The sequence below is a fragment of the Ctenopharyngodon idella genome, chromosome 23 (assembly GCF_019924925.1).
Source record: "Ctenopharyngodon idella isolate HZGC_01 chromosome 23, HZGC01, whole genome shotgun sequence".
In the NCBI taxonomy this organism is placed as follows: domain Eukaryota; kingdom Metazoa; phylum Chordata; class Actinopteri; order Cypriniformes; family Xenocyprididae; genus Ctenopharyngodon; species Ctenopharyngodon idella.
This window is the reverse complement of record NC_067242.1, coordinates 13,886,202-13,902,601: the sequence shown is the minus strand read 5'-3', so window position 1 is coordinate 13,902,601 and position 16,400 is coordinate 13,886,202. Positions and strand designations below refer to the sequence as shown.

The 16,400-nt window shown below is 40.6% G+C and overlaps 2 protein-coding genes across 13 annotated transcripts in view; one reads left to right on the top strand and one right to left on the bottom strand.

The window, feature by feature from the left end:
* Positions 1–1,069: 1,069 nt before the first annotated feature.
* LOC127506029 (kelch-like protein 34) lies at positions 1,070–4,702 on the top strand. The gene has a single exon (XM_051882108.1). It carries the CDS (start codon positions 1,641–1,643, stop codon positions 3,399–3,401), a length of 1,761 nt encoding a protein of 586 aa, XP_051738068.1. The 5' UTR covers positions 1,070–1,640; the 3' UTR covers positions 3,402–4,702.
* Positions 4,703–5,419: 717 nt separating this feature from the next.
* cnksr2a (connector enhancer of kinase suppressor of Ras 2a) overlaps positions 5,420–16,400 on the bottom strand; it is an 89,431-nt gene continuing 78,450 nt past the window's right edge. For 11 of the 12 annotated variants that reach the window (XM_051882095.1, XM_051882097.1, XM_051882103.1 and 8 more), the window contains 2 exons: positions 12,130–12,329; positions 5,420–10,572 (listed from right to left, as the gene is read on the bottom strand). In XM_051882095.1, the coding sequence (XP_051738055.1) occupies positions 10,342–10,572; positions 12,130–12,329 (431 nt within the window). In that variant the 3' untranslated portion in view covers positions 5,420–10,341. The remainder of the gene's footprint in view (positions 10,573–12,129; positions 12,330–16,400) is intronic. The other variant, XM_051882107.1, reaches the window with a different exon arrangement.

The following is a 16,400-nucleotide window of genomic DNA, read 5'->3' as shown; positions in this document are numbered from 1 at the left end:
ACTGAAGGTTCAAAACAGGGAGACCAGAGAACACAAACATACTCACAAAGTGTTTAGGCACATAAATCATCTGTATATGTAATTAAATGCACCAATAAACCCATCAGGTGTAAAGTAGTTTATCATAAGTCTTATTTATAGATTTTGCAGTGGTGGAAGCGAGTATGATCCTGCAAAAGACCTTAAAGCATGCAATGAAGTGGAGTCTGGTTTTGTTGACGAAATATAAAAAGTGCAGCATAGTTAATGCATCTAATTTAGACCACTGCAGTTGTATGGTGAGTTTAAATATATATTTGCTGATGCAAAACGATGCAGAGTGTAAAGACATGCCAAGATCCCTAAAAGGCCAATTACTCATTTTAAAGCGATTGGGGTTGTAAGGTGAGCACAGGATTTGGCAGTACAAACAGTGTCTACAAAATCACTTCCCTGAGACAAGTAGCGCACAAACATGCCCCCATATGATTCATCATGACCCTGTTGCAGTTGCACTTGAGTGATAGTGAATTCACACTCCAGTTACCAATTACCTCGATAGAGGTTTCTCCACTGCCTAGCATTTGCAATACATCTAGTATTGTATTGCAAATGCTAGACAGTGGAGAAACCATAAACAGAGGGTGTGAGAATGATACGAGAAGCTTTATCATAATCACCCCCCGCTCTTATACTTAATACCCCCTCTGCAACCTGGCCTGATGCTGCCCTATCCCAGCTTTGAGCCAGTAGCTATTCAGGGAGAATGAAGTGTACGATGTTCACGAGGGTGGGATGTGTCCTTTTCGCTGTGGATCACACTTACACACAAATTCAGGTCTATGAATCAACCTCACTCATCAGTAATCTAGCCAACATAAGTCAATCTCTGTGGTCTCATGTTAGTCACATTCATACACTGCAAACAAACTTTATTTCTTTGTCTTTTTCTTCTTTGTGCCTTCCTGACTTTGTCTGAACAATCTCCCTACGGTTCTCATAGGCGGGATTCTCACTCTATCAATCCTCTCTCTTTCTCTTTTTGGCTAGACTGTGTCCTGACTGTCCCTCTGATAAACTCTGAGTTTCTATTTCTGTCACCTTGGTGAGATATGGCTTCTGGTGGCGACAGACAGAAATCCACAGTTCTGACTAACTCCTTTATTTATCAAGGGATGACTTCAGATCTGCATATCATAATAAACCCCCGGCATGATCTCTCCTGCTCTCGATGTTCCCATCTAACTAAAGAGAAAGGGCAACTAGCTCGAGGTTGTGTTTACCCCCTGTGGCCCCAAAATGTCTGCCCATCCATTTTCCCCTCCCTTTCAGAGATCTGGTAGAAAACACATGCCTATCTTGTTGAGGCAAGAGGTTTGGAGGCTGCCCACTGGGTGGAGGAGCAATGGTTGACCCTCCCCTTTGCAAGTTTACGCATTTGATGCCTGCACAAGTCATGGACCACATCCCAACAGACACGGCTGGTGTACTGACCTTTTCTTCCTTCCGTTCTCTTTCATTTTGATGACTATTGCAGGAGCAAGACGACCTAGCCACCTGTGCCTCTTTATCTTCCTTTCTTGCTTTAACTTACTTTTCAATCCTAACTCACCTGTTCCTGACCCTGGTCTTCTTTATCTCTCTCCCTTCCTCTACTAGTGATGAATTATTACCTGATGCTCAGCAGCAGTCATGGAGAAGGTGTTCTGTCTCGGTACCAGAGCTTGCGTCTGGAGGGTCGAATGTGTGATGTTGTTTTGGAGGCGGAAGGTGTGGAGTTCCCTGCTCATCGCACTTTACTAGCCTGTTCCAGTGACTACTTCTGGTCCATGTTCCAAGACTACACTCTGGAATCCGGTACCCGCAATATCAGCTTGCCAGCCCTGTCATCTCTGGGCCTTGAGCAGATACTGGACTTCATCTACACCTCATGGATCTCACTGTCACCCTCCACTTTAGAGGTCACACTGCAGGCTGCTTGCTATCTACAGATCACCCATGCTGTGGATCTTTGCACTCATTACATCTCAGAAAGCATTGCTCCTGACAATTGCTGCTTCTTTGCTAACATAGCAGCATGCTATGGCCTTTCTGAAGCATTCAATGACAGCAACTCTTTCATTGCCAGAAACATGTGCAGAATACTTGCAACTGAGGAATACAAGGCTGAGCTAATGGAGTTAAACCTTGATTCTCTGCAAGAGGTGCTTGTAGCTGAGGAGATGCCAGGAGTCAAGGAGACAGATATTCTACAGATGGTTTTGGACTGGCTAGAGTGCAAACCGCAATCTGCCCTGCAAAGTAATGCATTGCTCAGTCGAATCCGATTTGGTTTGGTGCCACCTGAAGAGCTGTCTCAACTTAGTGCACTTAAACCTGCTCTACGTACACCTTTCATCCACAGCGTAGTGCAGAAAGCACTTAACTACCACCTTCAGGGTTCCTTACAACCTCTACTACAAAGTGTCCACACGAGCCTAAGAGCCACGAACAAGATTCTTCTGGTAGGGGGAGGACCAGAAGCAAACAGACCCCAGAATCAAATCCTAACCTACGAACCTCACAGCAAGAAATTCCAGCCACTTTCAGCATCCTTACCGAATAAGATACAGCACCAGGGAGTATGCGTTGTTGGGAACTTCTTATTTGTACTAGGTGGTGAGGTGGTGCAGGTGAATGAGGAGAACGAGAAGAGTGCTGTGATGACTGTCACTGACCAGGTGTGGCGCTATGACCCACGGTTTGAGCAGTGGGAGGAGATGGAACCACTCTTGCAGAAGAGGGCACAGTTTGCCTGCTGTGTGATAGAAGGTGTTATTTTTGCTATTGGTGGACGGGGCCAGAGAGGTGAGCCTGCTTTGTCATCTGTGGAAAGGTACAATATGAATGAAGGGTGCTGGCGCAGTGGTGTATCCCTACCATATTCAGTTCATGGACATGCCTGTGCCACTATTGAAACAGGAATCTTCATCTCCGGTGGCATTCATATCAACAACCCAGAGAGTAGCAAAGAGGTGCTCTTTCTGAATTCTGTTGAGGGGGATGCCTGGCAGAGACGTTGTAACATGTCCATTGCCAGATTTGGCCACCAGATGGCAACAGTGAGGGGAAGAATTTACACCTTTTTGGGAATGTATGAGCCCTTCTGTGACATTGAACGCTACAGTCCTGAGCAAGACCAGTGGACCCGTCTAAAGCCCCTATTGAATGACCGCTTCTGTTATGGTTTGACCGCAACAGGGGGCAAACGTGTGCTTATGTTCGGAGGCAGGAAATGGCAGGAAGGACAGGAGGTGTGTACAACAAATGTGCTGGAGTATGACACGGAATATGATGCCTGGAGGGAAGTGTGTAAACTACCAAGGCCCTTGTGTGGGATTCAGTGTGCCATAATGACTCTTCAAGACCCTCCAGAGACCTAAAAGTCAATTACAAACACCATCCCACATACACACAGACAAACAGATGGCTGTCATGGGGCAGAAAGAGTTGAAGGACAAGGGTATTCTTTGTATCATGGATACATGGATTGTAAAGTGGCATGGAAAACAGGATTCTATTTACCCAGATACAGAAGACCTTGGTGGGGGTAAAATGCTGTCAAGTGTGTTTTACAGCAAGCAGTAAGGAGCTCCTGAAAGTAGGTCACTATGAATAGGGTAGAGAAAGTCATGACATTGATAGATGACTTGTCATAAAGACTTTGTCCTGAAAAATGGCATAGTTCCTGTATGGAAAAGGACAGAACTAAACATGACATTTCAGACTGCTGCACACCCAGGTCACTGCATCTTGAAAGGCATGAAGAAAGGACAAACAGAAAAGCAATCTAGATAAGGACAAATGAAAACAGACATAAATTGTACACTTGAAGACCAGTTTGGACAAGATTTGACTATTTGGCACTGTGTGAAGATCAAAGGGGACAGTCTAATGTCTTATGACAGAGGGACAGCTGCCATGAATGCTGGATACAGACTGTGGATAGTTGAAAAGACAGCAGTTAAATTGAATGAGGTTACACTCACAGACGCTGCGAGAGAAAGCCAAATTAGACCATTGATTTGGAAGGGAACATGGGGAGTCAAAGCAGGCAAGGACACGTATCAAGACTACTGAGTGTGTGTGGGATACAGACAAGCAATTTCAATACAGTGGGAGGATGGGGAGATTTTTACTGAGCAATGATAAACAAAACTTCATAGACGTGTATATCTAACAGCTCAAAAGTCAGGCCCTGCATGGAAATCTATTCCCAGTCACAGATAATATAGTGTGACTAGAAAACCAATATAATTAAGGTGAACTGCAAATAGTGAACTGCAGTAATCTAGCAAAACAGTGCAATATATCATCAACAGTAGTCACTAGGCTGGATGATATGTCAAAAGTTCATAATATATTATTTTATAATAGTATATATTTGCACATGAAACCATTAGAAAAAAAACAGATGTTTTAATGAAATAATGCATGTTTGTTTTTCACCTTCAGTAGAAGAGGTTGCAAGTTGGATTCATTTCTGTAAGTTCAAACTGATTCAAATGAATCAATTCAAATCTAGGTATCATCCAGACCTAGTGGTAGTAACATTTTCTGTGTTGGCTTATATAAAAGCAAGCAGCATTGAGTCTGTAATGAATGTTGACAATTCTACAAATAAATCAATGCAAATGAGCAGCATAAAGAGAAATGCATGAATAAAAGATTTGACTGCATAACATTTCTTTTGCAGCTTGTGAAGTTTCTTTAAAGTCCTTTTTGTATTAATTAACACAAGGGTGCTGGTAATAATGGCAAATGAGTGAGATTTGAGTGGTTTTCTGGTTAGATTAGATTACACCAGATAAGACCAGCAAACCAATTTAGGACAGTTTAAACTTTTTTTTTTGTTTCATTAGCTTCAGGTGGGTTGATGGAAAGAGAGAGTGACTGACAAGGAAAGAAATTGGAATTTCGCATTTGAACTGCCTCTTGTGCCCAAACAAAGGAGACCCATTCTCGACCTAAGACTCAGAGCAAACCCAACAATTCATCTCTATTAAATGTGAGTCCATTACCTTCACTGAACAGCCTGGAAACCAGCAAGCTTCTGGAAGAAAAAAGAAGAATACCTTTCTGGGAAATTGACATGGGCCTCTATTTTAACCACCCACTGAAGAAAGGTGCTTTTACTCATTGCCCGATAGGCTGTCAAGCTCTTAACTGAATGTCTGACCATAAACAAAGATGGCACCATCAAGGTTGGAAATGCCAGCCGAGAAACTGCCATTGAGACAAATGGGAATGCAAACGGACAGCTTTCTCCAGGTATAATAGACCTACATAGGCATTTACCAGCCTCAAAGTTTGGGCAGCCTGTCAGGCAATGTGGAGGACGCCTTTCTAACTTTTTCATTTACAGTATCCAGCATATAAAAACATGCAAATACAATAAATATAGCATGATTACATCCATAAAAGTTTATTGACTCTAGGTATAACCACACTTAAATCTGGATAAAGCAATAACTCTCTTTTTAAATAATGTAATAAATAAAGTAAACTTTACCAGGTTGTACGCTAAACACAACACATTGGAAACTGCACTGCCTAAATTACATGCCCTATTCATAATAAAGACAGGCAGCAGCACGGATATTGATGAACTAGATTGTTGTACGACAACTTTGCGTTAAAAAATGGGCTGCTAAGGAAACATAACATGATTTGCACTAAATTAATAATAACTTTGATATATTACTAAAGTAAAATACCAATAGACATCCATTCTGGTACCTCTATATCCACTGGTAATCACTTTCTCTAAGAGCTAATGGATTCCCATGATTCCCATGGACACATTAGCACCTGAGTCACTCAATCAAAATCAAACTAGTATTGTCTTAGTTTACATACAGAATGAAATGTGCTCCATTATGTCATCAGAGTCATACCTGAAATATCCATGTACATCATATAATACACATCTTATACAATAAACTCTCTTTTGAACATTCAGTGTGTTCTTAAAAATCTCACATAAAGCGTCTTTGTATTTGCTGAGCGCCTGAGTGCTTCTTGCACGGCCTTTCTGACAGTTGAAACACTGACATTAAATCATTTGGCAGCTTCGGTTTAGAAAAAAAACAACAACAGAAAAACCCCAAATGTGATTGTGGTGTATCTACAAGCCGTATAGCAAGAGATGTTTTGCTCTGAGAGTTTATAAAGATGGATGACCTCCTGAACTTTGACATACACATAATATCAGGAGTTGAGTTGCTGCTTCTGACAGATGCTGGGGTGAGTTCAGGGCAACAGCTTTGATCGGCCGAGCCGTGCGGCAAGTCCCTGGGCTGAGACCAGCGATGTGTCGTGGTGATCTTGGCTGTCATAAAAACTCACTGTTGCTTGACACAAATGTCCCTAAACTAGCAGCACTGCAGAGAACGACTGCATGGCAGCTTGAAGAAATGGAAAACTTGAATCCAAACAGAGGTATACAATACTAAAAAGTCCATAAAACGTCCTTCTGCACGGTTACACAATCACTTGTCAGTACTGTCTCTGCTCACTTAAGGGTGCAAATTTTTGCTTGGAGCATCGTGTGTAAATCTGTTTTTGATTATGAACTCTCATTTGCGCAGAGACACATGATTTCACCTCATAATATCAGGAAACTGAAGTGAAGAGAGAACTTCCACAATCAAGTTACAGAGATAATGCTGCTTCTGGATAATGAAGCCTGTGCAATTTTCTACCAATCAAAGCCCACACACTTCACCGAATGCTCATCCGTTATCAGAGGCCCAGTTTGGCAAGGCGTTACTCTCTGTCAAGAAGCGTTCACAGCACAGGCACAGAAATATTCCAGGTTCAAAACAAGCTGAACGCTATTTACAGCATTTTTGGCATTCTGTCAGTTACTACATTCAATTATTTTGACTCTTTTCCGATTGGGACAAGGCAGTGGACCACAATAAATGTTAAAAATATTGTTTAAAATATCAAAAACTCATAGATCCACAGGATAACATTATGTTAACATGAGACTAACGTAATAATAATTTTTAATAATTATAATAAGTTTGAATTTAAGCATCACAACATATTGTACAATTAAATATCTAATATTGGCTGATGTGTATATGTGATATAATAAATCAAAAAAATTATAATATAGTACCAATTAGACTATGCATCCCTAATAATATTAATAATAAATATAGCTGCGAGCAGCAATTATCGGGGTTCATGCGCTTTAAGGCCTTTAAGCATACATGTAAAAAAGTATTATGTTTTATTTAGCAAGAATGTAATCTCATAGATGGAAAAGACAATGTACTAAGTTTACTAGTTTACTAAGAAAATACATTTTTTTTTAAGCTTTTTTTCCACCTTTGTAACACTTAAAACACCAGCTATTTTATGGCTCAATGTCCATAAAAGTTTCCATGCTTCTTTAGAATCATGTGACGCATGTGCACACCCAATTTCATTAAGTTCTATGTAAATCAGGCAGGAAAAGTGCCATGTGAAAGTTGGTTTTTGAAATAATCTCCAATATTTAATGAACAATTCGATGGACAGAGGTGGTCCTAGAGGCAAAGTTGCTCAGAATGAGCCCTTTAGGGCCTTGAGTAAAACAGGCCCAGTGAGTTTTGTTCTGTTCGGCCTCCGTTAACCCTGTCTGATAAAGCTGCTCAAACTTCATTGGCTGCTGCCAGCCACGTTTTTCGAGATACACGAATGTCTTCAAAGGCAGTCTTGGACAAAGACACAGCATACCAATTTTCAAGTCAATCAGACTTAGGGTTGCGTAGTTATAGCCATTTTAAAGTTTTTTCAATGTTATAGCGCCACCAAGTGGCTAGGCACCGTGTCCTTTTCACGTGACGACAGAATGAGTTCTTACATATGTTTGCCAAAGTTGGTGAAAATATCTGATTCTATTCATGAGTTATAGCCATTTTAGTAAAAGTGGCTCCATTTTGGTGGCCCTTAGAGACCGTGAATCGAAATTTCAACTTTTTTTTGATAATTATTGACAATCAGACTCTAGAGAATTTTGCTGCGCAGGTTTGGTTCCGATCGGGCCAAAAACCCAGGACTAGTTTGCAAAAGAAGGTTTTTCAAAAAATCCAAAATATCCAACAATAACTGAATCGCAACACTTGAATCCACATGCATTGTCCATTTTCGAATGATATAAGACACTTGAGCCTATGCCTAACGCCCCGTCAGGCCAATCGGGGCGAGCCTTAGTGACCTTGTAGACTGTGTGAGTACTACCAGCCCTCAAAGTTTTAAGTCTCTTCACTCTTACGGTTTGGTCTGCCCGATCACTTTTAGGGGAGAATGCAATAGCATTTCAGCGCTTTGCACTTGAACCCTTAATAATAACATTTCACAAACAACTACAGCTGAAAAATGAAAGAATGCTTTACTAACCTTGTCTGTGCATATGACCTTGTCATATCCAGTCTTAACTCTTGACTGTGTGAAGCCTGTAAACCTTGTAACTTTTCTAAGATAAGTGTAAGTACAGGAAAAAAAGGGTTTGTTTACACAGAGCCAAACTCACCCTCAGGAATTACCAGAAGATGTGCTCCTAGAAAAGTCTCACAAGGTTTACTTAAACAACTTTATAGACACATTTTTTTGTATGGAAGAAATAATATAAGCACCTTTACAAGAATCCAAGCTGCACATTTCTGCTTGAAAACGCTCCATTGCCTTCCATTAAGAGTCAAAATTACTGACTGTGGTAACTAACACCAAACCACAGAAGCTGTGAATAGAAATGAACTGATTTTGAACCAGGAATATTCCTTTAAATGCCTTTTCTTGGTACATCCAAACACCCTGCGGAGATTGTGGTGAGATGAGGCAACCACATTAGTTTTCCATGTTCATGCACACCCACACACCTTCCAACACAAATGTACAAATGCTATAAGTCGGGGCCAGCCGATGTATAACAGCAGATCATAAATATATAGTATGATACAGTAGAGTATATGGTATGCTAAAGTGGCATATAAACATGGCAGATAACTTGTGTGATGACCGTCTGCGAGTCCACCGAGAGATTTGCTTCAAAAAGACAGCCAAACAAAGGTACAGCAGCACAACAGAGTGACAGTCAGTGTGTTTAGTGTTCAAAGGCCGCCTCAGACATGCATTTCCTCTCAGAGTTCAGTCCGAAGCTTCCATTTCCAAGTTCAAGTGCTCTGGTTCTACCTCTGCTTCCTGTCTAGAGGTGTGCCAGGTTTGTTCTCGGTGCGACGGCATTGTCTCTCCTTGTCTGAGCCGCTTGGAGGACCCGTAACCATGGCAACCCCGTGTGCAGAAGTGGCATACTCTGAAGCCTGTGGGTTGTGAGTCGAGCCATTAAGAGTGCTTTGTACAGATATCTGTGCCTGCGTAAACAATGTTTTTCAAGTATTTAAAAAGCACAAGTAGATTGAGTCTGCGATTGCTGTCAGGATGTGAAGTACAAGGAAAAGCAAAAAGAGAATTTGTGTTTAAGGACCTTAATCAGGGTAGATGCCGTATCAAATTTGACGTGAATGAAAACGAGACTGTGAGGGATAAAAGTACAGTAGAATTTGGACTGTTGGGGACCTTGGTGTAAGAATATATAGATAGTAAAATTATGGCTGATACAATATTTTCATGCCCAAAATTAAAACTCTATGCACTTTCTCTAAATAAATAATAATAAAAAAACACTAAAAACTAAAATCAATAGTATAAAATACACTTTTAATGTGAATTTAGGCATCACAAAATAATGTACAATATGAAAAATCGATATTCATTCGAGCTTACATTTAACAATGTTATTAAATTATTAGTGTCAAAAGATGGCTGATCAAATATGGAATTATACATTAAAATTGAAAGTAAAAATCTTTAAAAAAAAACAAACTTGGTACTAAAATACCTAGAAAATGTCAAATATATATATATATATATATATATATATCATCAGATATTCTATATATATAGAGCAAAAACAAAAAATCGACTTGTATTACATTACTTAAAAAGATACAAACGAAAGTCAAACTTGACAGCATGTAACTGTTTTAATTTGCATATAATCTGAGACAGCCTCTGGGTAATTTTATATTAATTACTAAATAATGTAACTGCATTTTTAATTCCAAAATCATGCATCAGTGCATCATTATATCCCTAAATGTTAATTCTGTACATATATCCCTCACAGCCACATAATTAAAATGTCAGATTATTAGTCCATAAACACCAATTCACCCCATACTTCACCTTGAACGTCCACTCTAAGGTCCGTGGAAGTGAGCGACAACTACTTCAAATAATGTGCCGGTATTTTTGTGTCTGAAGTGTGCATCAGACGTGAGTCTCGATGTAGGAGTGCGTGTGCGAGAGGGAGGGCGTGCGGGGGGCGGGTTCAGGCGTGGTGGCAGGGCTGGGCTCGGAGGCGGGGCTGGGCTGACGGTCCCGCTGGGGCTCTCCTGAAAACAGCTCCATGTAAACTTTCTTCCATTCCTGGAACTCTGAGGACGTGAGCTTAGGATTGGCCAGCAGCTTGTCAATCAGTGCTACCTCGCCCTCCCTGTCCTATGGGAGTGAAGAAAGAGAGCAGTGGAGGGTGGGGATTACAGATACAGTCTCCTTCATACAGTGGTTAGGATGTCATAGTCAAAGCACGCCACAGGCGGTTAGCGTAGACGTGAAGCGATGTGGACTCAACCTAGATGAGCAGAGCGGCACACACACGCAAACACACATAGCATGCTCAGACTTGACTGGAGTCCTCTGGCACTGTGGGGCTTCGTGCCCCCAATTAACCTTCTTTCATTCAAGTCTGAGTGATAAGGGATGCTTATAATACCCACAATGCATCAGAAGGCTCTGCCCCAACATAATGAGGACAGCACAGCGGTTTTGGGAGGGAAGGGGGGGGTGCAGAGGCAGCGCCACAGATACACAGCACAGGCATAGACCGACTGACCCAACCACAGGAAGACCTACTGGCACCAAACCAGATTAACCCACATGGAGAAGCAGGGTTCAGAGCAGAGTTTGGCCTTAACAAAGGTCATTGTCTCATCAAAGACAGTTATCAGCTGGTCAAAATGGTGATTAGCTGGTCTTAGGTGGTCATTAGTTGGTCTAAGATAGTCATTAGCAGGTTTAAGCTGGTCATTAGCTGGTCCAACATGTTTAAAGTGGTCTTTAGTTGTTTTAAATTAGTCTTTGGCCGTTTTAAACTGGTCATTAACTGGTCTAAGATGGTCATTAACTGGGTTAAACTGGTCATAAACTGGCCTAAACTGGTCATTAATTGGTTTAAGGTGGTCTTTAGCCATTTTAAACTGGTCATTAACTGGCCTAAGAGGGTCATTAGCTGGTTTAAGATGGTCATTAGCTGGTCTAACATGTTTAAGGTGGTCTTTAGCTGTTTTAAATTGGTCTTTGGCCGTTTTAAACTGGTCATTAACTGGTCTAAGATGGTCATTAACTGGGTTAAACTGGTCATAAACTGGCCTAAACTGGTCATTAACTGGTCTAACATGATCATTAGCTGGTTTAAGATGGTCTTTAGCTGTTTTAAACTGGTCATTAACTGGTCTAAGATGGCCATTATCCAATTTAAACTGGTCATAAACTGTCATTAGTTGGTCTAAGATTGTCATTAGCTCATCAATCTTGGTCCATCTTAAATCTTTTGGTGCTATTGAACAGCTGTTTATTTTACCCACAATGCAATGGGAGGCTCTGCCCCAACATAATAAGCACAGAGCAGCAGCTGGGGAGTTGGGGGAGATGGGTCACAGCAGAGGACCCAACCACAGAAGACCCAATGGCACCAAGCAGAGCCTAAACCAGATTAGCCCACACAGAGAAGCAGGGTTCAGAGCAGAATTTGGCCATACCCTCGTCCCACACCAGACAGAGAACTCCGTCTAACATGGATGGGATTCTGGGATAGCAGTTTGGCTTAGTAAACCATATTAAAATGGACTACAAAAACAAAAAACAAAAAATTCTGCTGTCCCCAGAACCCCACAGACATCAGACAGATGGAGAGGGACGGACGGACAGACGGGACAGATGAAACAAACAGGCACACACGGTTTCAGTGGGACCCATGCGGCAGCAGAGGTCAGATACCTTTAGCGTGCTCTGCAGGATGCGGAGATGATGCAGTTTGTCATTTAGCTGTGGATCGTTGCAACGCCGAATGAAAAGGTGTTTGTACTCCAGACGGGTGGAAAGGCGGTGCTCACCAATGGGCGACAGACTGGCACGCTCCAGAGCCCGGTACAAATCACCAAGCGAATCCGCCTGCCGATGGCACTCCGGCTCCCCGCCTGTGGGGGGCGCCACAGAAAGCCAGAGTTAAAGAGGGGTGGCTCCACCAGCAAAGCACAGTGAGTGGGATTGGAATAGAAACAGACAGATTGCAACATTTAAACTGTGCATTTTAATGTTCAATGAGGTGTGTAGGTTGGCATGAGGAGTTGATGATACTCAGCTCATTTATTTTGTTTGTTAGTCTGATATTGTGAAGGTAAAAAGAGAGAAAATGACATAAGGTCTGGGCGAGAAATGTCTTTTGTCAGGCTGGCATAGAAAAATGCTTAATCAGGCTCAGATTTATGTAAATAATATGGGAACATTTTCTCTCGCTGTCTCGTTTTTTATCTGTTATCGTTTGAAGAAACGTGTGCTGGTTTCTCCGTGTCATCTCTTTTTCTCTGTCACACACACACACACACACACAATCAATGTGTTTAACAATTCCCTGCTTAAAGATCCAGTTTAAAAAAATGTAAGAGGTGTTTTAGAAGCTAGTCATTAACTGGTCAAGATGGTCATTAGCTCATCTAAGCTGGTTAGCATGGTGATTAGCTGGTCTAAGCTAGTTATTCTCTGGTCAAGATGGTTATTAGCTATTCAACATGGTGATTAGCTGGTTCAAGCTGTCACTGTGGTCAAGATGGTCATCATTTGGTCAAGATGGATATTTGCTCATCTACATTGATTATTGGTTATTAAATTGCTGACAGTGATTGTAAATTAATTGCCTAAATTAATACATTATTAGCTAACTGCATTCTCTAAATTGTAATGTTGACATGCACTCTCTGTAAAGCTGCTTTGAAACGATATGTATTGTGAAAAGCGCTATACAAATAAATGTGAATTGAAAATATGTGAATTATTAGCTTGTCAACATGGGGATTAGTTTGTCTAAAATGGTCATTAGCTGGTCTAAGCTAATCATTAGCTGCTTTAAGCTGGTCATTAGCTGGTCAAATATAGTCATTAATGGCTCATAAGATGGTTTAAACCGGTCATTCACTGGTCTGAGATAATCATTAGCTGGTCTAAGGTGGTCATTAGCTGGTCTAAGATGGCCATTATCCAGTTTTACTAGTTTAAAATGGACATTAGCTATAAGATAGTCGTTAGCTCATCATTAATGGTCCATCTTAGATTTTTTGCTGATATTGACCAACACGGACCAGCTAATGGCCAATTTAGAAATGCTAGTATACACTTACTAGATGATCAAAGATGGGTTTTGTAACATGGTGGCTGTTCAAATAGCTAATGGCCAGTATAAACCAGCTACCACCCACAGAAACTGCATTAACATGCAAAAATGGCAAAAATACATAATCACACCTTGTTACAGTATATTGAAAAAGGGAGTAACTGCAGTTTTATAGTAGTAGACACCTAAAGATGGACAGTAAGACTAGAAGACAGATTTCAGCACTGTTTAAAATGACATGTTCAAATCATTCAACACAGCCACCTTTAAAAGCGGGGAAAAACGCCTGTAGGGCTACTCAGGTTTGGCAATCAATCACTCTGCCAAGCGGGTGGCATGTTGCTCGTTTCTTTGATATTTCTGTCTGCTGCAACTGTATATGCTGGTGCTGCTCATGTGTTAGTCTGGAAATAAGTTGAATCACTCCTGTTCTGTTGTTGGAGCATTTGTGTAGGTAGCATGTGGGCCATGGACAGTATCTAGTGCTGGGTGTTATTAGCAGATATTGCATGTGTTTCTAATGATCAGGCCTTCACCAACCTACAGTGTACAGTATGTGGGCATGTATTTACCCACTATTCTGAACAACCACAAGAGGGCAGCAATCCCACACAGCTCCTCCCACCATATGCTGCAGATGCAGGGTATGCACATCGCATTCAGTTTAGATTAGTAGCAGTTTACTAAAAAGATTATCTAAATGATTATCCATTCAGGCATTATCCATTTATGCACCAAAGACCCCAAGGACTGTGGGAAGAATATATATATTGTTTGATATGTGTGAATTTTAGCTTTTATTTATTGTCTGTATAACAATACAGACTCTACTACCTGTCAGACCTACCTCTAACGTATTTAGCATATTTCTAACATTTTTATATGTTGTTAATCATTTTGTGTGCAAGTTATTTCTGGCAATCCCTGCTTTTGTTAAATGCCTGCAATAATTTGAAAGAAAAAGCATTATATCGACCGCTTGGTTAGCTATGTGATGAATCACAATAACAACGACTCAACCTGAGTAGATCAATAAAGTTTTAAAGCTCTTTGTGATGCTTTTGTAACTTGTTAAATGGCACAGAACTCTCTAGTAGTGCAGCAAAACTTTCCAGTTGCTGGGGAACATGTGATTGAGAGTCACGATCAATAGGCCATGCCTCTCTTTTCTCTTCAGTATGTAGTACAGCACGCATGGGCTCTGTGGATGACTAACAGATGCCCCCAACTCCTCCAGAGAGAGAGATAGAGACAGAGCGATATAAAAGACACAGATAAGAGGGAGACTCATTAAAAAGCCACTGGGATTATATATAGACTGCTGCTGGAGATCCGTCTGAGATGACGAAAAAGGGGAATATTAGAAGAGAAAGTTAGACAGGACACTGCGAAAGGGGGCCGACGGGAAGTGAGACAGGCAGATCGGTGGTGAGGTAGTGGAGATGGGGAATATAGATGGTGAGATGGCAATGAGCCATGAGGCGATAGACTGTGAGACGAGGGGAAGATGAAATGTAATACGGGGGAGATAAACAGAGTGGTAATCCAGCAGCAAATGGGCGGCTTCCTGTGAGGTTTGTGGAGAGAAATGCGTCTGTCTGGACACCAGACCAAAATGCGACAGAATTAATAGCCCATTCAGAATTGATTGCTAACTACATGGTTTAAGCATAATCCATGAGACAAAGCATTTCAGACACTGAAGAAGTAAAAGAGGTGTCCATGTTTAAAAGGTAGTCACATTTATTAATAAGACTCTGAATAAACAATTGTTCCTCCAAGTAATATAGTTCATTAGCATTCAACAGTGTGTCCCACAACCCCCAAGGGGTACCATAAGAGTTATGCAGAATATTTTTTCATTCTCAAACCTTGTCAGCCAAAACCTTTTGACCTAAACTATTTACATGAAGTACCCCCTAAGATTTTAAGTTAAAATTTCAGTAATTTAACAACATATTTGCATGTTTACAGTTCTCTGATGACAGTTAATGGTCAAACAGTTAAATATTTCTGTTTTACTTTATTTATTTGTTGCAATTTTCGGTTTATATTAGGTGTCTTTATATGGAAGTTTGTTTCTGCCATGGAATAAAAAAAATTAAAAAGATAATTGCGACTTTTTATCTCGCAATTTTGAGACACCATTTCGAGTTATAAAGTCAGAATTGTGAGATATAAACTCGTAATTGTGAGTTATAAAGTCAGAATTGCGGAATATAACCTCATAATTGTGAGTTATAATGTCAGAATTGCGAGATATAAACTTGCAATTCTGACTTTTTTCTTGCAATTGCAAGTTTATATCCCTCAGTTCTGACTTATTTTTCTTGCAATTGTGAGTTTATATCCCACGATTCTGACTTCTTTCTTGCAATTGCGAGTTTATATCCCACGATTCTGACTTCTTTTCTTGCAATTGCGAGTTTATATCTCGGAATTCTGACTTTTTTCTTGCAATTGTGAGTTTATATCCCACGATTCTGACTTCTTTTCTTGCAATTGCGAGTTTATATCTCGGAATTCTGACTTTTTTCTTGCAATTGCGAGTTTATATCCCACGATTCTGACTTCTTTTCTTGCAATTGCGAGTTTATATCCCACGATTCTGACTTCTTTTCTTGCAATTGCGAGTTTATATCCCACGATTCTGACTTCTTTTCTTGCAATTGCGAGTTTATATCCCACGATTCTGACTTCTTTTCTTGCAATTGCGAGTTTATATCTCGGAATTCTGACTTTTTTCTTGCAATTGCGAGTTTATATCCCACGATTCTGACTTCTTTTCTTGCAATTGCGAGTTTATATCTCGGAATTCTGACTTATTTTCTTGCAATTACGAGTTTATATCCCACGATTCTGACTTCTTTTCTTGCAATTG

Excerpts from the sequence above, each read along its gene's own strand:
- LOC127506029 (XM_051882108.1), top strand. The coding sequence starts at position 1,641 with ATGAATTATTACCTGATGCTCAGCAGCAGTCATGGAGAAGGTGTTCTG.